The sequence below is a fragment of the Muscardinus avellanarius genome, assembly GCF_963383645.1.
Source record: "Muscardinus avellanarius genome assembly, chromosome: 17".
NCBI classification, from domain to species: domain Eukaryota; kingdom Metazoa; phylum Chordata; class Mammalia; order Rodentia; family Gliridae; genus Muscardinus; species Muscardinus avellanarius.
In genome coordinates, this window is record NC_137803.1 from 41823819 (window position 1) to 41847920 (window position 24102).

General features: G+C 34.8%; 1 protein-coding gene across 4 annotated transcripts in view; it reads left to right on the forward strand.

Annotated features, from left to right (window-relative positions):
* The window catches only part of NOL4 (nucleolar protein 4), a gene marked incomplete at both ends in the record, with an annotated part of 335519 nt that overhangs the window by 97232 nt on the left and 214185 nt on the right, over window positions 1–24102 (forward strand). For all 4 annotated transcript variants that reach the window (XM_080714434.1, XM_080714433.1, XM_080714435.1 and 1 more), the window contains 3 exons: window positions 7800–7911; window positions 8816–8928; window positions 15855–15987. In XM_080714434.1, coding sequence (XP_080570560.1) covers window positions 7800–7911; window positions 8816–8928; window positions 15855–15987 — 358 coding nt within the window. The remainder of the gene's footprint in view (window positions 1–7799; window positions 7912–8815; window positions 8929–15854; window positions 15988–24102) is intronic.

Genomic DNA, 24102 nt, shown 5'->3' on the forward strand with positions numbered 1-24102 from the left:
TTTGCCAAATGGTGAACAGTTCAAGAATGCAGACAGCAAACTCTGTTCATAGTCCATTATCCTCTCACAGACTGTTTTTTATAGAACTAGCAGAGTGAAGTCTAAACTTCTCCATTTTTTTATTCCACCAAATGGCTAATTCTTATCTGACTTGAATGTCTGTAACAACTGTATTCTAGGATACTTGCCCCCTCCCTCACCAATAAGAGAAAATTTTGACTATCCACAGACAAATTGTGTATAATAGAGATAAATTTTAACAGAGGTAGTTGCACAGGAAGCTGTGAGAGCTTGAATGTACCAATGAACACTAGACTGGGAAAATGAATTGCTTGTCATTGTCCCCTAAGGCCCAAAAGAAACATGAATATATCATATAAACTCTTCAGGAGAAACCAAGAGTATATTTACCAAACTCCATGTGCATAATTTCTTTTTTTAATATAGTTCTTCATGTTACTAGAAATTCCGTAAATGTTTTCTTTGCTTAGTCATCTTATTTACATGCAATATTTAGATATTCTTTCTATTTTACTATTAGAGATCATGTATGAAGAAAATCTTTTCCAGTGCCCATCTGTTCATTTTTTTCATCTAGTGTAAGAATTGTGTTATAACACACTGTTCTTTGAAAGCCATATACTCTGTCATAAGAAATGACACAAAGAGCACCTGGAACTTTTGTGATAGACCTCCAGTTTATTTTACTCTCTTTGGGATAGTGTCAAATTTACTGTATTGATGACAGTTAATTACTATAAAATAATTCTTCAAATGAAAGACGCTCATCATCATGAAAAAGAAATCTGTTTCTTGAAATGCAATGTGTTTAAATTTGAAGTATAAATAAGGCAAAACTCATTTTCAATAAAAATTAAGTATAACTGAAGCCACAGTCTACATCCTGTTTGCCTGCATTTTAGTTTACTGCTATATCCTGATTTAGTATCAGATTCCTCTGATGCTCCCCGAAATGCAGTTCCTCCTTATGTCTTCCTCCTCTGGGATGTTCATAGCATGTGGTAACTCCTGTGTCTTTTCCTAAGCTGCGTTCTTGCCTTCTGCTCAGCTCTACCTTTTTCCCTGTCTCTGGAGAATGCTGACTCCGGCCCTCTACTACACCTGTGTCTCATTCCTCTCGCTCTACATTTGAAGCATTTGCCTCAAATCTTCAAATTGCTTCTAGCTGTCTGAAAATGTGACCTGAACTGTCTAAAAATATCTCTGCCTGCTGTAGATTTTCTAATGTTCATTTTAAATGTGACCACACACTCATTGTCTTCTCTCAGCACCACTCAACAACCATTGGATAGACTCATTCCTCTGCTTTAGACCAGAGATTGTACATTATATTTTAACCCATTAATGAGTTTTCCAATCAGTTGAGCAGTCTGAAGAGCAAAATCAATAAGAGACTAGAAAGATCAGTTTTATTTATGAATGTGTATATGTGCCAGTTCATAATGTAAAATATATTTATGCTTGTGCTATTGGTCTTAAACACTGGAAACCATAGCTTCAGATAGATACTGTGATCTCAAAGTGCCTGATGACCACCCAACAGTTCCTTTCTTTGCCTTGATTCTCTGTTCTCTTGTCATACTCATAGCTGTTTCTAACTTAAAAAATGTGTTCCAAATTTAAAATTGCCTTCAACCTCAGGCACACACCTTCATTCTTCATACAGGAATATTCCTTTTAAACTTGCCAGGTTTAACAAAAAAGATACAGAATTTTCAGTTATAGCTGAATATAAAATAAATATTTACTCATGTATTTCAGATAAAATTCTAATGCAATTTGGCCCAATATTACATGCTTTTTGGAGGTCAGTATAATTGAATGCTCATATTTTATCTAGCAATCTGTTTTTTGCTTTTGTGATGCTGAGGATTGCACTCAGGGATCTCTGAACCCCATCCCTATTTAATGTTTTTGTTTTTTGGTCTTTTTAGAGACAAGGTTCTTGCAAAATTGCCCAGAACCTAACTAAGTTACTAAGGCTGGCTTCAAACTTGTGAGACTTCTGTCTCAGCCTCTCAAGTACTGTGGTTACAGACATATGCTAACATGCTTGGCTTGTGGATCTTAATTCTATGTAAAAATCAATCCTTAACCTGGGTATGGTGCCACATGCTTGTAATCTCAGTATTTGGGAGGCTGAGACAGGAAGATCAAAGGTTTGCAGCCAGCCTCAGCAACTTGTGAGGAGGCCCTTCACAATTTTGCAAGATCCTGTTTCAACAGAAAGAATAAAATAGAGCTGAGGGTGTAGCTTCCAGGTAGAATGGCCATGAGTAAAATCCCCAGTACCACAAAAAATAAAATCAGTAAATCCTATATATTCATAATTTGGGTAGGTTACACCTCTCAAGTAATTGAGAAAGGACAGGAACTGATTAATGCCTAGGAAAACTCAAAATGAAAATTGGTCAGAGAAGAAGGAAAGCAAAGAAAAAATGAATAGTGGTATGAACTGAAAATAATATACTGTAGTAATGATAATAATACCAGGGTAGGAACAAAGCAAGCTGCACTTTAAGACTGTTAGGAACCCAAACAAAATGTGAGATTCTTCCACCACAGCAGCACTAGTGAGTTTGGGGTTGATATGCAAGTCTAGCAACACACTGATTTTAGTATTAGAAATATCAGTAAGTCACAGAGATTTCAGATCTTAGTGGTCTTTAGCTTACATTTAGACACAAAACAGATACAATTAGTACAAAGTATTTCTGAAAAGGTTCTGAAGCAGAAGTTGTTGAAGGCTGTAGTGAATATATATTTGATTGGTAGACCAATATGTTTGAATTTTTCATCTAATTGATTGTTATTTATGTACTTCTCATCTAAGAGATTTTGTGTTTAATCCTGATCAAAGTGATTTTCACAATCAATTTAAAATTAAATAATTACCAATAGGTGATTCCAATAATTTGACATATCAGATACATTAGGACTTAAAGCCATATCTAGTAGTACTTGGGGATATGATAGTACCTATGCACTATTCAAATACCTATTGTTGACTAAATAAATGTTTAGTTAGAAAATGTCTTTATTTTGAGAGATTGTTTCTTACACATCTAGACAAAGTATTTCCTCTTTGAAGTATAATGATATACACTGCTCAAATTTTCTCATGCATGAAGTGGTTAAAATAATCTATATAAATATAATCATAAGTCATTGATTGGGCATTAAGCTTTATAAGACATCTAGAAAAGTATCAAAGCCATGGCAATATGCCAGTTATCATATCAAATTCTACTCTGGGCCAATTGAGACGATGCTGTATGCTTTTCATTTCAGTCTTAAATCCATTCCTTGAAATGCATGCAACAATAATCTGTAAAACCAATAAAAGCATAGGGACCATTGTTGAATTGTAGTTGTTACCCAAAGCCTAAAGCTTTCCTTTTTAGATACAGTTCTTTCCGGACTACAGTATACCATGACTCTATGAATCAGAACATATGGGTCCTTTAATATTTGGATTTATGGGCTCTTTTAAATTATATTTTAATTTTTTAATTTTATTCATTCTTAAAAATAAATTTTCTATAACTAAATTATCTAATTATGTACTTACAGGTGGTTTGTGCTAGAAGTTCTCTCAAATAAAGATAAATTTCACCAGGACATTATTTCTAATTTGTTCGTGTGTGTGTGTGTGTGTGTGTGTGTGTGTGTGTGTGTGTGATATGGGGATGGAACCTAGGGACTTTCTGCCTCTGGGCTACATTCCCAGACCTATTTTCAAAACAGAAGTTTCTAAGTTGCTGAGGCTGGCTTCAAAACTGCATGATTCTCCTGTCTCAGCCTCCCAAATACTGGGATTACAAGTGTGCACCACTCTGCCTGGCTTCTAATTTATTCATTTCCAGTAAAGAATAAGGAGAAAATTACAGAAGTTTGGCACCCAATGGCAAATGTTTACCTAAGTGTACTTGTGTTATATGGCAAAAGCTATCATCATGTTTTTGTTTTCAGTAAAATAAAAGCAATGTTACTATTATTTAAATTCAATTTTAAAACAAAAGTAGAGAATGATGTTTAAAAAGTTAATGTGGCAATACCACTTTTTGTTTGCTCTAAGCTCAGCATCTGAAAAATAGCATACTCTACCAATTAATCAAGTCATTTTTTCTAATAAGTGATATTTAGGTTTGTTGATTTTTTTCTTTCACTTAGTGCACTTAGGTCAACATGGTATATGTGGTTGCTGTTATGGATAAATATAATGTTCCCTGAAGGGCTCATATATTAATTTTTAGAGTTGATATAATTAAGTCATGAGGGTTGTAATCTCCTCAACAGATGAATCCATCGTCATGGATTTACTGGGTGGTAAAGTCGGCAGGTGTAGTGTGGCTGAAAAAGGTGTGTCCTTGACAGTGTGGCTTAGGATGTATGCTTTTGTCTGTGCTTCCCCTTGCTTGTTTTTTTTCTGGCTTCTGGCCTCTATATGTGAGAACATAGCATTTTTTTTCTCCATCTCTCTGCTTCCATCCACCATGCCTTGAACTCTGCATACCCAGCCTGGCAGAACAGAACCTCTAAAATCTCTGAAAACTGTGAGCAAATAACCCTTCCTTTACATTGTGGCAGACAGTTGTTTGATTACAGCAGTGAAAGTACTGACTGCAACATTTGCTTAATATCTTGTTTAAGTCACTTTTGCTTGGTTGTTTTATAAAGTGATTGTCACTGACCTTGATTCACCAGTGCTACGTGATGTGTGATATCTATTTTAGCTCATGCAAGAGGCCAAGATTGGCTTCTTTGTTGGTGAATTTCTTTCCTTCCTTCCTTCCTTCCTTCCTTCCTTCCTTCCTTCCTTCCTTCCTTCCTTCTTTCTTTCTTGTCCTGGGGATGGAACCCAGGGGCATTCTACCTCTGAGTGACACCCTCAGCCCTATTTTTTATTCTTTATTTTGAAACAGGGTCTCAATGAGTTGCAAAGGGCCTCACTAAGTAGTACCCGAGGCTGTCCGCAAACCATGATCCTCCTGTCTCAGCCTCCCAAATGCTGGGATTGTAAATGTGTGCCACCTTGCCCACCATTCCTTTGGGATTGGTAGTGTTATATTCATATACATACATACTATTTTTTCTTCACACCTTATTTTTTCTCTCTCTCCCCTCCCTCAGTTCCATTCTACTATTCTACTAATTTCTCTCCTCACTGTATTTATTTATTTTGTATTTTTTTATTATTTTGAGGTACTGGGGATGGAAACCAGGGGCATTGTACCTCTGAGGTAAACTTTGTTTTAAGTCTTTTTAGTTTGTTTTTTTTTTTTTTTTTTTTTTTTGGTGGTAATGGGGATGGAACCCTTCTACCTCCCGTGTACACTCCCAGACCTATTTTATATTTTATTTGGAAACAGGGTCTCTTAAGCCAGAGAGGCTGGCTTCGAACCTTCACGATCCTCCTGTCTCAGCCTCCCAAGCGCAGGGATTACAAGCCTGCAGATTACAAGTGTGCACCACCATGCCCGGCTGTCACTATAATATTTTAACTTTCATTATTTTTGAAAGATGGCAAGGACTTAACCCTTCTTTGTTTCCTTCGTCTTCATTTGCCTGGAATGTTTTCCATCCTTTCACTGTGGGCCTAGTTGTCCATGTAACTAATATGAATCTCTTATAGGTGACATATAGCTGGATCATTTAAAAAAAGTACATTCATCTTTTTATGATTTTTTACTAGTGGATTCAATCCATTTACATTTACAGTAATTCTCTATATATAAGGCCTTGTTGTGTTATTTTTTTTTTTACTTTTATAGCTTCTTTACTTTTATAGTTTCCAAAAGAGGAAGACTTCTCTTGCCTGTCTTCCTTTATGATTTGATGATCTTTTTGTAGTCATGTTTTAACTTTCTTTACCTTTTATATATCTATTACATTATTTTTTATAATAACCCTGGGGCTTACATAAGACATCTTATAACATGCTATTCTAACATATATACATCCTTAAAACCTGCCTCTTAATGAATTGTCTGCTCACCTTTATTGGTTCCAATGGACTATAATATTGTGAAAGTTAATATATGAAATGTTAAAAGTTAGCATATGTCATCGTTTTTTGTTTACTTAAAAATTGTAAAATATGTCTTTAGGGAGTCATGAAAAAATAGTCTCTAATCACATAAATAAGTTAGGTTAAACTGTTATTTTTCTCTGTAGAAATAGAAATAGAACTCAAATTTATGTATATGTGTATGCCATGTGTATGTGCAGAAAGGAAGAAAGGGATGAGAGTGAATAAGAATTTTAATTGTATGTGTACACACACATATATATGTATTATTATTATTATTATTATTATTACTATTATTATTTTTGCAGTATTGGGAATGGAATCCAGGGGCATTATACCTCAGAGCTACACCCATAGCCCTATTTTTTATTCTTAATTTTGAAACAGGGTCTCACTGTGTTGCCAGAGGGCATTGCTAAGTTGCTGAGGCTAGGTTCAAACCTTCTCTCCTCTTGTCTCAGCCTTCTAAGTACTGAAATTACAAGGATGCACCACCATGCCTGAGTGAATTACTTACACTTTTTTAAACTGAAAGTTAATGGGATAGGCTGAGTAGTACAAAGCAACATTAATGTTAAATTCAGAAAAACATGAGGTTTACAGTGTTGGATATCATTGGGATTTTCAAAATGCTGTGCTCCTAATCCAGGGATAAGCAAAAGTTGACCACATCACCACAAAAGGAATTAGCTAGAACACATTTACACTTAATGATATATTTATGCATATGTCCCCTCCTTTTACCTAATAGAAATACATCAGTGTTCATAACAGCTTCACTTGTACCTTAGAAGATGTATGTGACATTTGCTTTCAACTCAGGGTTTTCTTCTGCTTATATTTCACACACCAATGCTAATACTATGGGAGGAAAAGGAAGCCTTTCGTTAGGCTTTTTAGTAATATTTGAATTCATAGCAGCTTATATTTAAAGGTATTTAACAATTTATCCATCTCATTTGAATACTTTTTGCTTTCATAATCATCTTGCTTTAAAAAGTTAATATTTATAAAATCAGTGTAACAGGATTATTGATTCCTAACTTGATTCTAGATCATGGTTCTGATAAATAAAATTTTGTATAGGGCACAGGAAAACTTGCTCTTGCTATCAAGGTGACTATTTGGGGCATGAATTATACAAGTGACATAAAACATATGAGATAGGTGGCCTAAGTACATTTCCAGGTGTGTCATTTTCTGTGGAAGAGGTCATTTGCTCCAATAATATATACACAGATTTCTTTTAATTTGCCTTTAATTCTTCCTTAAGATATTTAAAAAGCAATAACAAAGAAATTCTCATGCAGAATCCAAGGTTTATTCCTTCTAGGGGCTAAATTGTAAAATATGTATGCAAAATTGAATAAAAATTTGACTGTGCTAGCAGTAAGTTGTAAAACCAACGTAGGCAATTTTTAATAAGAAGAACCATTCACTAGAATATCTGTACATTGTGATTATTTTTTCTAAAAGAAATGCAAAAATATGAGTAGATATCCATTCAGATGTAGGTGATCTTTTAAATTCTCCTCATGGCATTTGGCTCTCATTAAGTGACATCTAATAAACTAATCAAGTTGGATAGATATTTCTTGAAATGATGCATGGAATGCAGTGCATGCTTTCGTTGTGCTTTCTGCCATTATGGAATACTGTGTCTTATTTGGAAATACAAAGATCATTTCTGTGAAATCATGCTCAGTCATCTCGTAGAGTAACACTTATATTTTGTGAATCATTTCAGATTTCAGAGAGCTATGCCTTCCTACCAAGAGAAGCGGTGACACGTTTTCTAATGAGCTGCTCAGAGTGCCAGAAAAGAATGCACTTAAACCCAGATGGAACAGATCATAAAGGTAGCCACAGTGTCAAATAGTGAGATTTAAAGTAATTTTATTCATAAGGGCAATTTATATCTCAAAATCTTATAAAAATGTGGTAGACTGAAGCAGTTCAACAAGTCAGATTATATCATTTTTTTCAAGTAGGAGGCAGTGAATTTTGAATTCCTCTTCCAAAGTAATTCAGTGCCCATTATTAGAAGATAGTTTCAACGGGAAAATATTTTCCTATTATAATTCTCTAATTTTCATTTATGGTATTATGTTATGGTACTTTGGGTATACTAAGTAAGGAAGTTGATTCCTAGCAATGTCCTTTTAAGTCTACCAATTCCTTATGTCTAGAAATTGTGAATAATATGGAACTCAACACATGAATTTCATGAATATGTAATTCCTTGCAAATGTTTAGACAAAACTATGATTTGACTTTAGCTTTCATTAAAGATTATTTAAATTATTTTCCTAAATATAAATTTATTTCATTGATTAATCTCAGATATATATTTAAGCTAGATAATATGTTAGAAAATGAGTAGCCTCTCCAAAAGTAGAAGAAATAAGCAAATAAGTCACTTTCCTTTGACAAACAGAGTGCATATAGAAAGCAATTGTATAACAAAACTGAAAAATTCAAATAATTGTGTTTAGTCACTATAATTTTATTTGTTGTTACTCAAAATATTTAAAAACTATCCTAAAGTGAGAAATAGTTAATTTATCTATGTTGTTAACTGGTGTTAATATACCTTTGTGAAATATTACTATTTATTTTTATACAACCCATCTAAAATGCTACCAAGTTTTGAAGGCTTTGGTGTTTAGGACCCTATTTTAATTTGGACAAACTGAATCATTCTGAATTTCCAGGTAGAATGGAGTATCACTTTCTCTACCCATTAAAAATGTTGTGTTACAGATAACGGTAAGCCTCCAACTTTGGTGACCAGCATGATTGACTACAACATGCCAATCACCATGGCCTATATGAAGCACATGAAACTGCAGCTGCTAAACTCACAGCAAGACGAGGTAAACTGAAAACGATTGTGTTTGTATCACTGATGAACTGATATAAAACTTGATAACCATGACTTGTATTCAGCATGCTGGCATTTAGAAGGAAGCAGTTTATTTATTTTAAAGAAAAGAAATGTCACTAGTATTGCACAGATAGGGAAAGTGGCAGAGACATCAAGCCCTGAAGATGGAGTCTTTGTCTTAATGCCCCTATGTTAGTGTTATATGAGAATTTTCTCATTTCTAAGAGAGATTCATTTTCCATCCTAGACTACCATTGGGCTAGTCCACTAAAGTACAGTAGAAAAAAAAGCTCAAATTAGCCTTACTAAGATATATTTGGCTGATTGCTTTTCTGCATTTTCTAGAGAAAATAATTTGGTTACGTTTTTAATTAGAGATGTTTTTATGGTCTCAATCATTCTATTTAATTTGTAGAGTTAGAATCTAGCAATGCACATATATTAGTGTCTAATATTACACTAATGTATGCACATATATGACATATATTAGTCTCTAATGCATACTTGTTGGTTATTTTTCTAGGATTCTAGTCACTTCCAGTTTTGGTTGAAGAATCTCAAAGGCAGGGACTAAGTAATATATGGGCCCTGTCTTTATACTTCAAAAGCTGTTAAAACAGCCAATCACAATAGGGACTTAATAAATATAATTCTTATGGTTTCTAGAAACATTTAGATTATATTAGGAACAAATCTTCAGGCTAATAAGGCTATTTGTTCCAAAGAACAAATAAAGTGATTAAAATTTATTTTACAAATATAGTGTTGTTTGGCAAAGTATCAATTTAAATTTAAAAATTACTTTGTTGAGCTAACTTTATTCATAACACTCAAATTAATCTTCCCGCTTTTCTCTGTATTTGATCAAATTTAGTCTCAAGATAATATTTATAAAATTGTTTACCCTCAGTAGATTTTATTTAGGGTACATTCTCTGAGAATATCTCTATTACTAAAGTGACAATATCAGATTACATGTTACCAGATGGGTAACTACAAATGATTGAATAAATAATAATAAAGTCGCTATGCTAGAGACATCAAAGACAATTAAGAAAATATTAGTTGCTATTCATTTCTGAGAATGAAAACAAATATCCCTATGATTCATTACATAACTTAAAAAATTGCTGTCTTGTAAACTACTTAACGCTTTCAAATTATTGTAAAAAACACATTTAGATGTTGATATGTTTATTTCTAGTCCAAAAAAGTAATACTAACTTTTTGCCAACAATATAGCCCACATATGTCTAAAATCTCATAAGAGTTTTACACAAAATAAATATATTATAGATTTATAACAGGTTTAGAAACATAATTTCTGTGTATGTGTGTGTGTGTTTGTGTGTGCACATGTGTGTGTGTGCGTGTGTGATTGTGTGTATGTGAGTGGTTAGAGATTAGCCCAGGGGCATTCTATCTCTGAGCTACACTACCAGTTCTTTTCATTTTACTATTTTGAGATCGGATCTCACTAAGTTGTCTAAGCTAGCCTTTAACTTGCAATCCTACTGTCTGTCTCCCAAGTACTGACATTACAAACATGTGCCACCATGCTTGGTTAGGAAAACAATTCTTATTCTCAAAGTTTGAACATTTTAAATTAGATGTAAGTGAAATAGAATTGCTTTAACCTCTACAGAAATGCTGTGGGTAAAATAGATTTGGTATATGATATTGGAAGTCAGCTCTTTATTAGAAATCCAAGCCCAATTTCTTGGGAAATTCCAGTGATGACATCTGTGAGGTGAAAAGGAACCAACAGAGGATACTAAAAATGAACAGCCAAGGTGTTAGCAGGGAAATTAAGAAGGTTTATAAACTATAAGAAAGCTGAAGGAATATTTTAAGGAATCTAGAGTAATCTACTGCGTCAAATAAGTTGATAAATTAATTTAAGGGGAAATAATTTAGTCTATATTTATTTTTTTGTTCCTTGCAAGAGAAGTTTTTGTGGGAGAGTAGAGATGAAAGATTAAATAAAATGTGTGCAAGAAGGAGTAGGTTCAAGGCCAGACCCTCAGCAACTTAATGAGACTGTTTCAAAATAAAAAATCTGGATTGTGGCTTGAAAGTAGAATGCTACTCAGTACAATCCCAAAGAAAAGAAAAGATGAGAAAAGAAAAGGAAAGAAAAGAAAAGAAAAGAAAAACTAAAAGAAAGAAAGGAAAAAACCCAGAAGAGTTGGAGGCAGAAAGGCCATTGGAAGAGTTTTGCTATGGAGGGGCACTGAGAAAGGATGTGGTAGTTATAGGGAGAATGGGAACAAGACTTGTGTACTATACTTATTTTTCTAAAATCGGAAAGTTGATAACATATTTGCATGTTGATGATAGGAATTGTGCATCAGAAGGAAGTATCAATGAAGGGGAAGAGGAAAGAGAATTGGTGTAGAGATGGATTCTGCTACAAAACTGGCAGAGTTGGCTGTAGAGTGGGGCACTGACAGAAGAGATTGGATAGTGGTAGGTAATTAGTGGTGTAAATTGTAGAAGTGTACTTCTGTTTGCTCCCAGTTTCTCAGTGAAAAAGGAAGCAACAATGAGTTAAACAGTGCTGTATAAGTTATTGGAAGTTTGAGAGGATTAGAGAGTGTCAGAATCAAGTTTAAACAGCAGGAGTGAATGGACCAGGTAAATGCCCCCACTTTCACTTTCATGATCTTATATAATTCATTATTTTTATTGGTGCGTTGCAGATATATCTTAATGGAGTACAAGATGATAGAGGCATACATGCACACATCACTCATTTAGCCCTGACCCAATTCCCTCCCCCATTCCATCTCTTCTCCCTTCTTCTCATGTTTGGCTTAGTGATTGACTTGGATATGTTTGTTAATGTACATCATGTACATTATTATGGAATTTCCCTCTTCTCCCCTCCCATTCCCCTCAGGTCACTTTATTTGCTCATTTATGGTTTCACCTTCTTCTTCTAGAGTTCCTCCTATGACCCTATATTTTAAGTGAAATTGTTTAAGTGGCTGCTGTTGATTATGTTCATTTACATCAGAGAATGGGCAGAGAAGAGTAAGAGGGAAATTGGAACTAATTATGCAGAGGGTCTTGTGAAAATAGGTGATACATAAGAATATGGTTAAGATAACAAACTTTTAGGCATAATAAAAGATAAGTGAGATCATAAGAGGTGGAAAAAGTGAGGGAGGTCAGTGAAAAACACTTAGTATCAATGGGCTATAAATATCAATAAGATGGTAATTTAGTTGGGATTGGAGTACTAGTTGGAAGGATTTGAGAAATCTTAGATGCCAATGCCTTTCAGAAAGTGAGCTGCTTTCAATACAGGTTGTAGAAGATTTGCAGTGGCTGGCAATGCAATGCCTAGGACATGATCTGGGAGCAATCTGACTGATGAAAGTGGAGGATAAGGCCTCTGGAGGATGATTCATGAAAGTGGCAGATCAGCAAGTTTCCAGAGATACGAAGATCAGTTTGGATTGGAGTATGAGTAGGACCAAAATGAGTGAAAGGGAGTCTCAACAAAACTCAGAGATAAAAGGAAGGCTGATCTTGGGACAGGGAGAAGATTGCTCCAAGCAGAAGGTAGTTTTTTTAAGTGTAAATTTTTAAAAGTATTTTGTAAATGGGTTGATATGCTTTAAAAAAAAATATATTGACAGCATAAATTGTCTTATGTTTTAATTTGTCTTATGCTTTATTCCATCCCCAAATGGAATGCAAAGGCATGCTACCTCTGAGCTACACTCCCAGCCCTATTTTTTATTCTTTATTTTGAACCAGGGTCTCACTAAGTTGTGGAGGGCCTCGCTAAGTAGCTGAGGCTGGCCGCGAACCCGGATCCTCCTGTCTCGGCTTCCCAAATGCTAGGATTACAAGTATGTGTCACCACGCCTGGCCTGTCTTATGTTTTAGAAGTTTTTCTAAACCATCTTATTTAATTTTCACAGCAACTGACACATTGCCCCCTCACCATTTTCCTGAAGGGAAACCAAAGATAATAAAGTTTATCTGACGATAAATCTGCTACACAGAAGATCATATATTTAACCTAAGTTGAACTGAATCCAGAGCTCAATATCTGCCTCATCTGTAGTACATGGATAAGAAATACTTCTAAAGTCAGTGTCCATGTAGAACACATATTTTCCTTAAAAACACATATTGATCACCATTACCATCTATTAAAATTTATTTTACTGTATAATGTGTGTTTATATAATATTATACATTTTCTCCTTATTCTACTTTAAAATTTATTATATATCTTATGTAGCAGAATCAGTTAGTTATACTATTACTATATACCTGAATGGTCCTAGCTACTTCAAAGGTAGTCTCTCAATCCTCATATAATCCTATGGGATTGGTACTACCGCTATTCCATTGTATGGGTGAAGAAATAGAGGCATATAAACATAAGGTAACTTGCTTAAGGTAAAACATGTAATAAATGGCAGAGCATGGATCAGAATCCAGAAAGTGTAGTTCCTGAGAATGTTTTTAAAAACACTATGATATCACAAACATCATATATGGTATATGTCATAGGTAGTTATGTCCTCTATCTGCTTGTAGATACCCACAACATATACACATACAGTATACATTGATAATATTGGGGGCCACAGTGGATTCTTTTACTTTTTTCTCTGTCCCTCTCTCTATCCCTCTCTCTGTCTCTCTCTCTCTGTATGTATAATTTACCTATAACCTATATATGTTTTCTCTATATGCATGTATAATTTATAGTATTTTGCATTTTTTTAATTTAAAATTTTTTGTGGTACTGGGGGTAGAACCCAGAGGCTTTCTACTTCCGGGCTATACTCCTAGACCCATTTTTTTATATTTTATTTGGAAACAGGGTCTCACTTAGTTCCTGAGAGCCTCACTAAGTACCCGAGGCTGGCTTCGAACCTGCGCAATCCTCTTGTCTCAGCCTCCCAAGCGTGGGGATTACAAGTGTGCGCCACCACGCCCAGCATTGTTTTGCATTTTTAATGTGATAACAAGGAGTGAACTCAGGGGTCTTCTACCTCTGAGATACACACCCCATACGAATTATTTATTTTTTATTTTAAAACAAGTTCTCACTAAGTTGCGGAAGGCCCCACTAAGTAGCTGAGGTTGGCTATGTACCTACAATCCTTCTGTCTCAGCCTCCCTAGTACTGGAATTATAAGCATGTACCACCACACCCAGCAATACTTTGTATTTTCTTAGAATTTACAATTGGAAAAAGCATACTGCACTGAGTGAAAGCCCATTTCACCAGGAAAAGTACATGTGGCTCATTGCCCAGAGGTCTCTCAATATGGTATTTCTGTGCTGAATCCATGAAGATCTATTATTACTAAGTAGCCTACATACAATCAGACCTTTGGTGAGGAAGGACACCAACATGACCTGGGTCTCATCTATGGATCAGAAAGTTTACCTGGGAGAATGACTGTAGTAATATATACTATATTTAAGTTAGTATTTTATGGGTTTTCATGAGGTGGCTATTTAGCAGACTTTTGGCAACTTAGCCATTTTGTGAATTGATTTTAGTAAGTGTATTTTGTATAGTTTTATTTGTAATTGTTTTTGTAGTAGCAGTACAGTTTATTGCCACTTGTAAGAAAAGACAGGGTATACTAAATTAGCCTTGCTCTACATCAGATGCAGACTTTGAATCGAGACATGTGCATTCTTCACCTTGTCGAAGCCATCCTCTTTGCCAGTTGTTTTTTTAAAGGAACTATGGATTGAATTCAGGAGCATTCTACCTCTGAGCTAAAACCACAGCCCTTGTCCTGGGCGTGGGGGCACACCCTTGTAAATCCCCACACTTGGGAGGCGGAGACAGGAGGATCACACAGGTTCAAAGCCAGCCTCACTGGCTTAATAGACCCCGTTTCCAAATAAAAAATAGGTCTGGGAGTGTAGCCCGGAGGTAGAAGGGTTTCCAGGAACCCCAGTACCACAATAATAATAATAATAATAATAATAATAATAATAATAATAATAACAACAACAACAACTATAATAATAAATAATAAATAAAACCACAGCCCTAATTTTTTTTTGATACCGGGGATGGTACCTCTGAGCAAACTATACCCCACAGCCCTATATTTTAGTCATTTTATTTTTGAAACAAGGTCTCACTAAATTGCAAAGGGCCTCACTAAATAGTAGAGGCTGTCCATGAACCATGATCCTCAGGTCTCAACCTCCCGAATGTTGGGATTGCAAGCATGTGCCACCACACCCAGCAGCCAATTAAAAATTTTATGTGATTTCTTGTTACATTTTATGACTTATGTTTCTAATATTTTATCAAGTCATTCAGTTTCTAGTTAAAACTTATATTTTCTTTATATAAATTTTGATTGGTTCTCTCTCTCTCTCTCTCTCTGTCTCTCTCTCGTGTGTGTGTGTGTGTGTGTGTGTGTGTGTGTGTGTGTGTGTGTGTGTGCACATACTGAGGGATGAACCCAGAGACATTCTACCTTCAAGACACCCTCTCATCCTTTTTTTTTTTTTTTTGAAACATGTTTTTGCTAAGTTTCCAAGTCTGGTTTGAAAAAGTACTGGGATGACAAGTGTGTGCCAAATTTCTTACTTATGATTGGCTTTTTTAGGAGCTATTTACTTAAAAAATTCTCTCATTATTCAAGTTAATTTCCTAAATGTACCCTCCCTAAACACATTGCTTTATATTTAAAATATGCAAGTGCATAGATTCATTGTTTAAATATTCACAAGTCTAGAAGTTTCTTGAAGAAAGAAATTATTTCATTATTTTCTGTTGAAGCACCTCTTTTACTGAGTTCTGTAAATGCTTATTTACTGGCTAACCTCTTATTAACCATGGAAAAATGCATTATTTGAGTGTATCATATTTTATGATGCTTAATGATATTTTAAAACCATTTTCAGGATGAGAGTTCAATAGAAAGCGATGATTTTGATATGAGTGATTCAACACGGATGTCAGCTGTGAACTCAGACCTGAGCTCCAATCTTGAGGAAAGAATGCAGAGTCCCCAGACTCTTCATGGCCAGCACGATGGTAAGCCTTTCTAATTGAGCAAAATAAACAGATTAACAAGAACCAACCATAAGTGAAAATCCATTAAAAAGTCAACCATTAACTCTTGTGTCCAGTTTTTGTCTGTTTCCATGGGGACTTCTTTTCTGTGTACTTAGGTTATGCCATCTACTTTATTATTTTTAGATTTAAGTATTTCATTCAAAGCTAAAGTGTTAGACTGATTTATAAAAAGATGTAAGTTATAGAATCCAAGCATATCCATGTTTTGCTCCCTGAATTTAAAATGTGTTATGTCAATGCAGTTTTTGTTTTTTGTGATTATATCTTCTAGCTTTGGTTTCTTGGAACATAATTTTTTAACTAAATGAAGAGTTTAAAGATGACTTAAAAATTCTTAAAAATGCCTAAGCTTTCTTTTGGGTAGAAACACTAGAAATCACTGGATGTGAAAGGACAATTTGTTATAATGATTTTGCTGAGGATGAAGACATTTTACTGTGATTTTGAGCTATATTATTTAGCTTAAAGGAAAGAAAAGAAAGCTTGTGATCTCATTGCTGAATTCATTGAAGATTCCTAAATCATCCTATTGTTCTTGCTATAAACAAAAGCTGATAAAATATAGATAAAATAGACATGGTCTTTAAAAAATTTAGGCTTTTTAAAATTTTTCTTTGTATTTTTATTAAAATTTTTAAAAATTTCTGCCTGGTTACCACAATGAACTGGGAAACCACAATTACAATTCACAGACTATGGCATGAAAAGATCTTTGAAAACTAATTTTGTAGATTTTTGTCTTTGCAAGGAACAAGTTATATAAACAAGTAAATATGCCTTCTTTGGGTAATTGTGGATGAAAACTAAGGGTTATATACAGAAGGAAATTGGTCAGTTTCATTCTTAACTAGTATACTATTTCTATAATAAACAAGTTTATGTGAACTTCTTGACTGGTTTGTTTTGTGGCTGTTTCTGTAGGTAGAGGAAAATCTTCCCTTGTTTTCTCTGACACTTCTAATTAAAAACTGGTTGCAAAAGATCACTGTATTTCTGGTTGCTCTTTACACCTTATTTATGTTGGCAAAACTTAAAATATCCCTAGTTTTAAACATACAAAAATGTAAAATAGAAGGACTTTTTCTCATTTTAGGTGAGTCTAAAAGATCTTGATGTTTTATTGGTATGAATTATAAGAGAAGGAGAGTGCATTGATTATCAGTGACTTTAAAATCATATCTTACTTGATGTACAGTACAAAAGCTATTGAAGTAGGAAAGGCATTTATTTGAAAATATTATAATAATGAAATTCTTCCAGTTTCGACTTAAATGATCTCTTTTCTCTTGGGAACACAAGTGGACATTTCTTGGAGTTTTCTAAATGATAATTATATGCACTGGATTCATAGAATGACTAAAATATTCTTAGAGATACATATTACTCTATTTATTTATTTATTTTACATATTTTCAGTCTATAATTTGGAGACTATATGTAGTAGGATGTTTATCATGATCAGAATTCATTGTCTTCATGATTTGACAATTATGAACCTCTGGCTTGGGCACAAATGATGTGATATAAATTTGTATTGATTTTAATAAATGCAGTGGTAAAATATCAATGTCACTCTTAGGGGAAAGCACTTTGCTGTATGTTAGCAGCATAGTCCTAACTCTTCCCCTACACGACAGATAGTTTTTCCTCCACTTCTTTTTTTTTTTTTTTTTTTTTGCGGGGCGGGGGGAGGGTGTCTGGGGATGGAACCCAGAGGCATTTGACTTCCAAGTTATACCCCCTGCCCAATTTTTTTTTAATTCTTTATTTTGAAACAGGGTCTCATTGAGTTCCGGAGGGCCTCACCAAGTAGCTGAGGCTGTCCGCGAACCATGATCCTCTGGTCTCAGCCTCCCAAATGCTGGGATTACAAGCGTGCGCCACCACACCCGATTTTTCCTCCACTTCTAATTGACTTTTTTCTTGTGATTTTCTTTCTCCTACATCAGAGTTTCCTTAACCTTCTGGATTCTTAGAATTAGCACAGGAATATGACGCAGTCAATCCTCTCTTTAGGAATCCTGCATTGAAGCCGACTATCTGTGCTGCTAAAACAAAATACCAGAGACTGAGTAATTTTAAACAATCAACTTTACTTCTCACAGTTTTGGCCACTGAAAGTCCAAGATGTAGGCACTGGCAGGTTGTGCCTGGTGAGAGCCGTCTCTACTTCCTGGATGGTACCTTGGCACTGTGTCTTCACAGACTGGAAAGGATAAAAGGGGCAGCAAGTAGGACAAACTCCTTCTATTAAGCCCTTTTATAACAGCACCAAATCCCAGTTACGAAGGAGGAGCTCTCATGACCCAATGAGCTCTTCAGTTCCACACCTCTTCATACTGTTGTATTGGGATTAGTTTCAATATGAATTTAGGGAAAGAATAATTCACAGCGCAGTGGATCCCACGCTGCCTCTTCATCTATTGCCCCATTAACAGTACCACCCACAACACGCAGTGAAGTTCACTGAGACTCATCCTGTCTTTCTGTCATTTCCACTTCTTCATTCCTACTCTTTTTGGCTCATCTCAGGCAGGTTTTCCTTACCACGCCTCCTTATGTGTCTGTTTGTTTGGTTTTTCAGTACTGGGGTTGAACCCAGAGGCATTCTACCCAGTCCTCTTTTAGTTTTTATTTTGAAACAGGGTCTTGCTAAGTTGCTGACGTTTTCACTAAGTTGTCCAGGCTGGCCTCAAGCCTGCAATTCTTCTCTCTTAGCTTCCCAAATACTGTATTATAGGTGCCTGCCACCATGCCTTGCTCTCCACTTGTTCTTGAGAGAGAGGAGGACCAGCAGACTTCCTGCTGCTAATTCATTGGTTAATCCCCAGTCCTCAACACCAATGTTTGAAGACAAACACTTCCTTTATTTCCCTGTTAATTTACTTTCTTTTTTGTTTGTTTTTTAAAATTTTAATGGTACATTGTAGTTATATAACGTAATGGAGTACAAGATGGTAGAGGCATACCTGCAAAGATCAGTCATTTAGCCCTTACCCAGTTCCCACCCGATGTCCACAGATGATGAGGCTTACATTCTTAATTTTTAGTTACACGCTTCGCTTAGGTGATCACATCTAATCATGTTGCTTTTAATGTCATCTGTCCCCAGATGAACCAAATATTTGCTTCCCCAACCCCTGACACCTTTCCTGAGGTCAAGACTATCTCCCTAAACCCATCTCCTAATTGCTAGCATTCTTCAAAAGACTTATTTCTATATAAAACTGCATTACATTTCTCACTGATGGGTTATTTCTCTTCTAGAATGCAAATATCTTAATTAATGGGTTTTCTCATGCTTTGAATTTTTTTTCATATGCTCCATTTCAGACAGTTCTTAAATGCTTCATTATTTAAATGATTAAAATATAACTTTTCACCACAATTATGATTTGTAGCATAAGTAAGTTTTGCATATTTTTATGCTTGTTTTCTCTCCTTCACCCTTACAATGGCATTCCACTTAACCCATATTGATAACCTACTATATAATTTTTATTTTCCTTTGTGTGTACTTGTACACCCTCATGCATACACACGTGCATGCACACACACACACACACATACATGATTTTTCATCACTGTTTTATAAAAAGAGCATCATATTCTGTATCTTGCTCTACTTCTCCATTTTACCTTTATTTTAGAATTAAGATGTATATATGTAATGGTAAACATAAAAAAAGAGGCATGGCCCCTGCCCTTCTGTAGCACATAAGGGGCACACCTGTAATCCCAGTACTTGGGAGGCTGAGAGAGGAGGATGGCAAGTTTGAGGTCAGTTTTAGCAACTAAGAGGGCCTCAGCAACTTACTGAGACTGTTTCAAAGTTTAAAAAAAAATAGTGCTGGGGATGCTGCTGAGAAGTAGAATGCCCATGCGTTCAATCCCCAGTATCAAAAAAACAAAACAAAAAATGAGTCATCTAAACAGTGTCCAAAATTCTTGTAAAATTAAGAATGATATGGTAAAACTTTTATTTTAGGTATCTTTCTCAGACTAGTGCAGACTTTGGGTGCTAAACATTGGTTAGCTGGGGCACATTATTTTTTGTAGATAGGGTATATTAATTTTTGAATCTTTGAGAGTATTCAGAAGGTAAGGACTTGTGATGAGGCAAGTCTAATTTTGGGTCAGCATCCCAAATGTAGCTCAATCTTAGTAGTATGATTTCTCAACCTGGGTAATATTTATTAATTTTTTATTGGTGAATTATAGTCATACATCTTAGTAGGATACAAGATGGTGGAGGCATATATGCACACATCACCCAATTAGTTCTTACCCAGTTCCTACCCCATTCCCTCCCCCTACCTCCTTCTCATGCTTGGCTTAGTGGTTGATTTTGATATGTTTGTTAAAGTACATCACCTGCGTACTATTGATTCAGAACTCTTTCAGGTCAGGGGAGTGTCCCAAACATTGTTAGCTATTTTGCAGTTCCCTACTTGGCATCTACTGCATGATAGCAGCATTATCTAGTAGCATAACTTTTTCCCCCAGTAATTGCTCCAGATATTGCAAATGTCCCCTAGTGAGTCAAATTATTTTAAGTTAAGAACAACTGGTGTAGCAGGAAAGAACATTCTGTGGAGTGATCCAGCAGGATGGAGATTGAAGAACAACAAAGAAAGAAGTTTAAAGGTGAAGATTGGGAAGTCCTATGCAATATATTTTTATAAATATGGAAATGTCACATGATTACATTGTCTAATGTGGTAGTCACTGTCCATGGGTGGCTATCAAATATTTGAAATATGGTTACTGTGACTGAGGAACTAGTTTAATGATGCATACTTTTTATTTTTTGGTGGTACTGAGGTTCCTGGAAACCCTTCCACCTCCAGGCTACACTCCAAGACCTAATATATATATATATATATATATATATATATATATATATATATATATATTATGTATAATATACATATATACATATATATATATTTTTTTTTGAAACAGGGTCTCTTAAGCCAGAGAGGCTGGCTTTGAGCCAGTACAATCCTCCTGTCTCCACCTCCAAAGCCCGGGGATTACAAGCCTGTGCCACCATACCAGGCTTTTACTGTTACATACTTTAACTAGTACTATTTTTATTTAAATAACCACAAGTGTGGAGCCAAGCATGGTGGCTCATGCTTGTAATCCCACCATTTGGTAGGCTGAGACAGGAGGATCGAGGTTTGCGGCCAGCCTCAGTTACTTAGTGAGGCCCTTTGCAACTCAGTGAAACCCTGTTTCAAAATAAAGAATAAAAAATAGGACTGGGGTTGTAGCTCAGAGGTTGAATGCCCCTGGGTTCCATCCCCAGTACTGCCAAACAAACAAACAAACAAACAAAATAACAAAACATGTGACTATTAGCTACTGTGTGAGGCAGTGTAGGGATAGAACAATATTTTATTTTGACTGGGAAGTTAAACTTTCTTTGCAGCCATAAATCAGAGAAGTCCAAAATTTTTGGAGAAATTGTAAGAGAAACTTCTATATTAATAATTGGCTGAAACTCCAGTTTAATGTATCTAAAATATAAATGGTATGACAATTGAAATATTATATTAAAATGCTCTATTTTCTTTAGTGAATAATTTATTTTTTAAAGAAAGTGATGTAGGATGTGTTTTTTTGTTCATCAATTAATAACAATATGAGAAGGTAAAGTAATACTTTTATTGGGTCCCATATAAAATCAGAGCAGACACATTTTTTCAGTTTTCATTTCACTATTGTTATAAAAGATTTGCAATCAATAAAATGCCAAAATATATCCATATATTCCTATATCTATATCTAAATATCTTTATAAAAAGTGTTGTGTTCTGTATCTGGCTTTACTTATCCCACCTCATTTTTTAGGGTTAAGATATGTATGTATAATCATGAACAACAGAAAAGAGATACGGTCCTTGCCCTCACGTAGCATACAATCAAAATGGATAAAAGTAGTTCATCTACCCAGTGCCCTGGAACAATATGTACTGTATTGGAGGGAAAGGAAGGAAAGAAGGAAAACCTCATGCTTCATGCTGAAAGGTCAAAAAGACATAAACCAGAATAAAGATGGGAGGGGGAAAGAGGGAAACTCTCTAAAGCAAATGATGTACTTAAACATAAACTCAACCACTAAGCCAAGCATGGAAAGGAGGGATGGGGAGGGAATGGGGTGGGGATTGGGTAAGGGCTAATTGGGTGATGTGTGCATGTATGTATCCAGGAGTCTTTTATCCCATTAAGATGTATGAGTACAATACACCAACAAAAAAAATAAATAAATAAAAGAGACAAAAACTAATTCCACTATGTTAATACAAGACATAAAAGAATTGATACTGAAAATAATATTTAAAATTAATGTGTAATATTTTACTCACTTTGCTTATTTTATGTTCATATTTTTTTCCTTACTCAAACCATACAGATAAAAAAAAAAAAAAAAACTCCTAGCAACTCCAGTCTTTGAATAAGATGTATTTTACTCTCAGTTTTGGTTTAGAGGAATAGATGTTAAACTTTAAGAATTTAGTGAACTTTAAATAATGTCCATAGGTAAAAATAACTTAAAGGTTGTATCTACATTTAAATAATTTTTTAAAAAATAATTTTTATACTTTTATTGGTGCACTGTAATTATACATCATAGTGAGCTTCAAAATGACACTGATTGACACACACACACAGAGCACTTGGTGCATTTGCCTCTGGCTCCCAACCTGCTCTCTCTGCCTTGCTCACCATACATGTTAGTGGGATTGGTAATGATACCTTCAAAAATGGACATAACAGTATTTGATGCTTCCTTCCTCGAGCCATCTCTTCACCCTCTCCACCTGCCTCCCGCCCTCTACTATTCCACTTGTCTTTCTCCTCATTTTATCCACATAAGAGAGAAAACAGACCCCTGACTTTGTGAGATCATATATCTCACATATATGGAGTATATATATCGAGTATATATACTTGAATATACTTCTGAAATTTAAGGTCCTTGAGTTGGTGTGGGATGTAAAGGGTTTATTCTGAAAGCAGCTTTGCTACGCAGTGGCTGTGGTTCACAGAAATCTGAATATCCCCAGACCTCACAGACAATAGCAACCTGTCTTCAAACACCCACCAGTTTGTACACGCTCTTGTTTTGCCATCCATGCAAATGAATTAGGAGAAGAAATATTGGCACTTAAGCTTCTTTCATTGAATATCAGATCCTAAAATTCTGAGATTATATTTAATTTATTATATTTAATAATTTTGATAGTATAAAACTCTGTGGTAAGCTTAGTTCAAAATATTTTCTTCTCTGAATTATTTACTTTACTATGAATATGTATGCTCTAAAAAAAGCTTAATTTCTTATTTGTTATCTTTTTTCTTAAAAATATTGGGTAAAAGTGTCACATTTAGAAATAGAGGGTAGGGGCTAAATGGGTGATATGTACATGTATGTCAACACGAGTTTTTTACCCCAATATGATGTATGAATATAATGTACCAATAAAAAATTTAAAAAATAAAGCCAGTCTTCAGCATAAAAAAGAAATAAACTTAAAATTTCAGTTTGAAATAATCATTTAAATTTATCTGATGAGGGACAATTTTCTAAGTACCAATTTAATTGCTACTCTGGGTTAACAATATATTGTAAACTACTGCTATCTTTGTAAGGTAATATTTGTGATTTATTAAACTCGAAAAATTAATATTAGTAAATAATTTCTGTATTTTTCAATCAAATAAATTGAATCTAAAGGGAAGTTGAGGCTTATCCTGGAATTCCCTGTACTTCAGTTTAGTCAGCTTTAAGAGTATTGAAGTAGAAAAAAAAAGTATACATTTCCATTTAGATTTTGTTTTTCTATTATTTTGGTTTTGACATCATATTATAGATAGTTCTTGATTGTGAGATGTCAGTTGTATCAATAGAGTATGGTAGAGATTTTTAAAATTTTTTTCAGTATTTGATACCATCCATTTAGAGCCATAGTCTGAGAAATATGTCATTGGCTGACGGTATCCTAGTGTGAATATCATAGAGTGTGTTCACATCAACCATGGCAGCTATCATGTCTCTAAGTG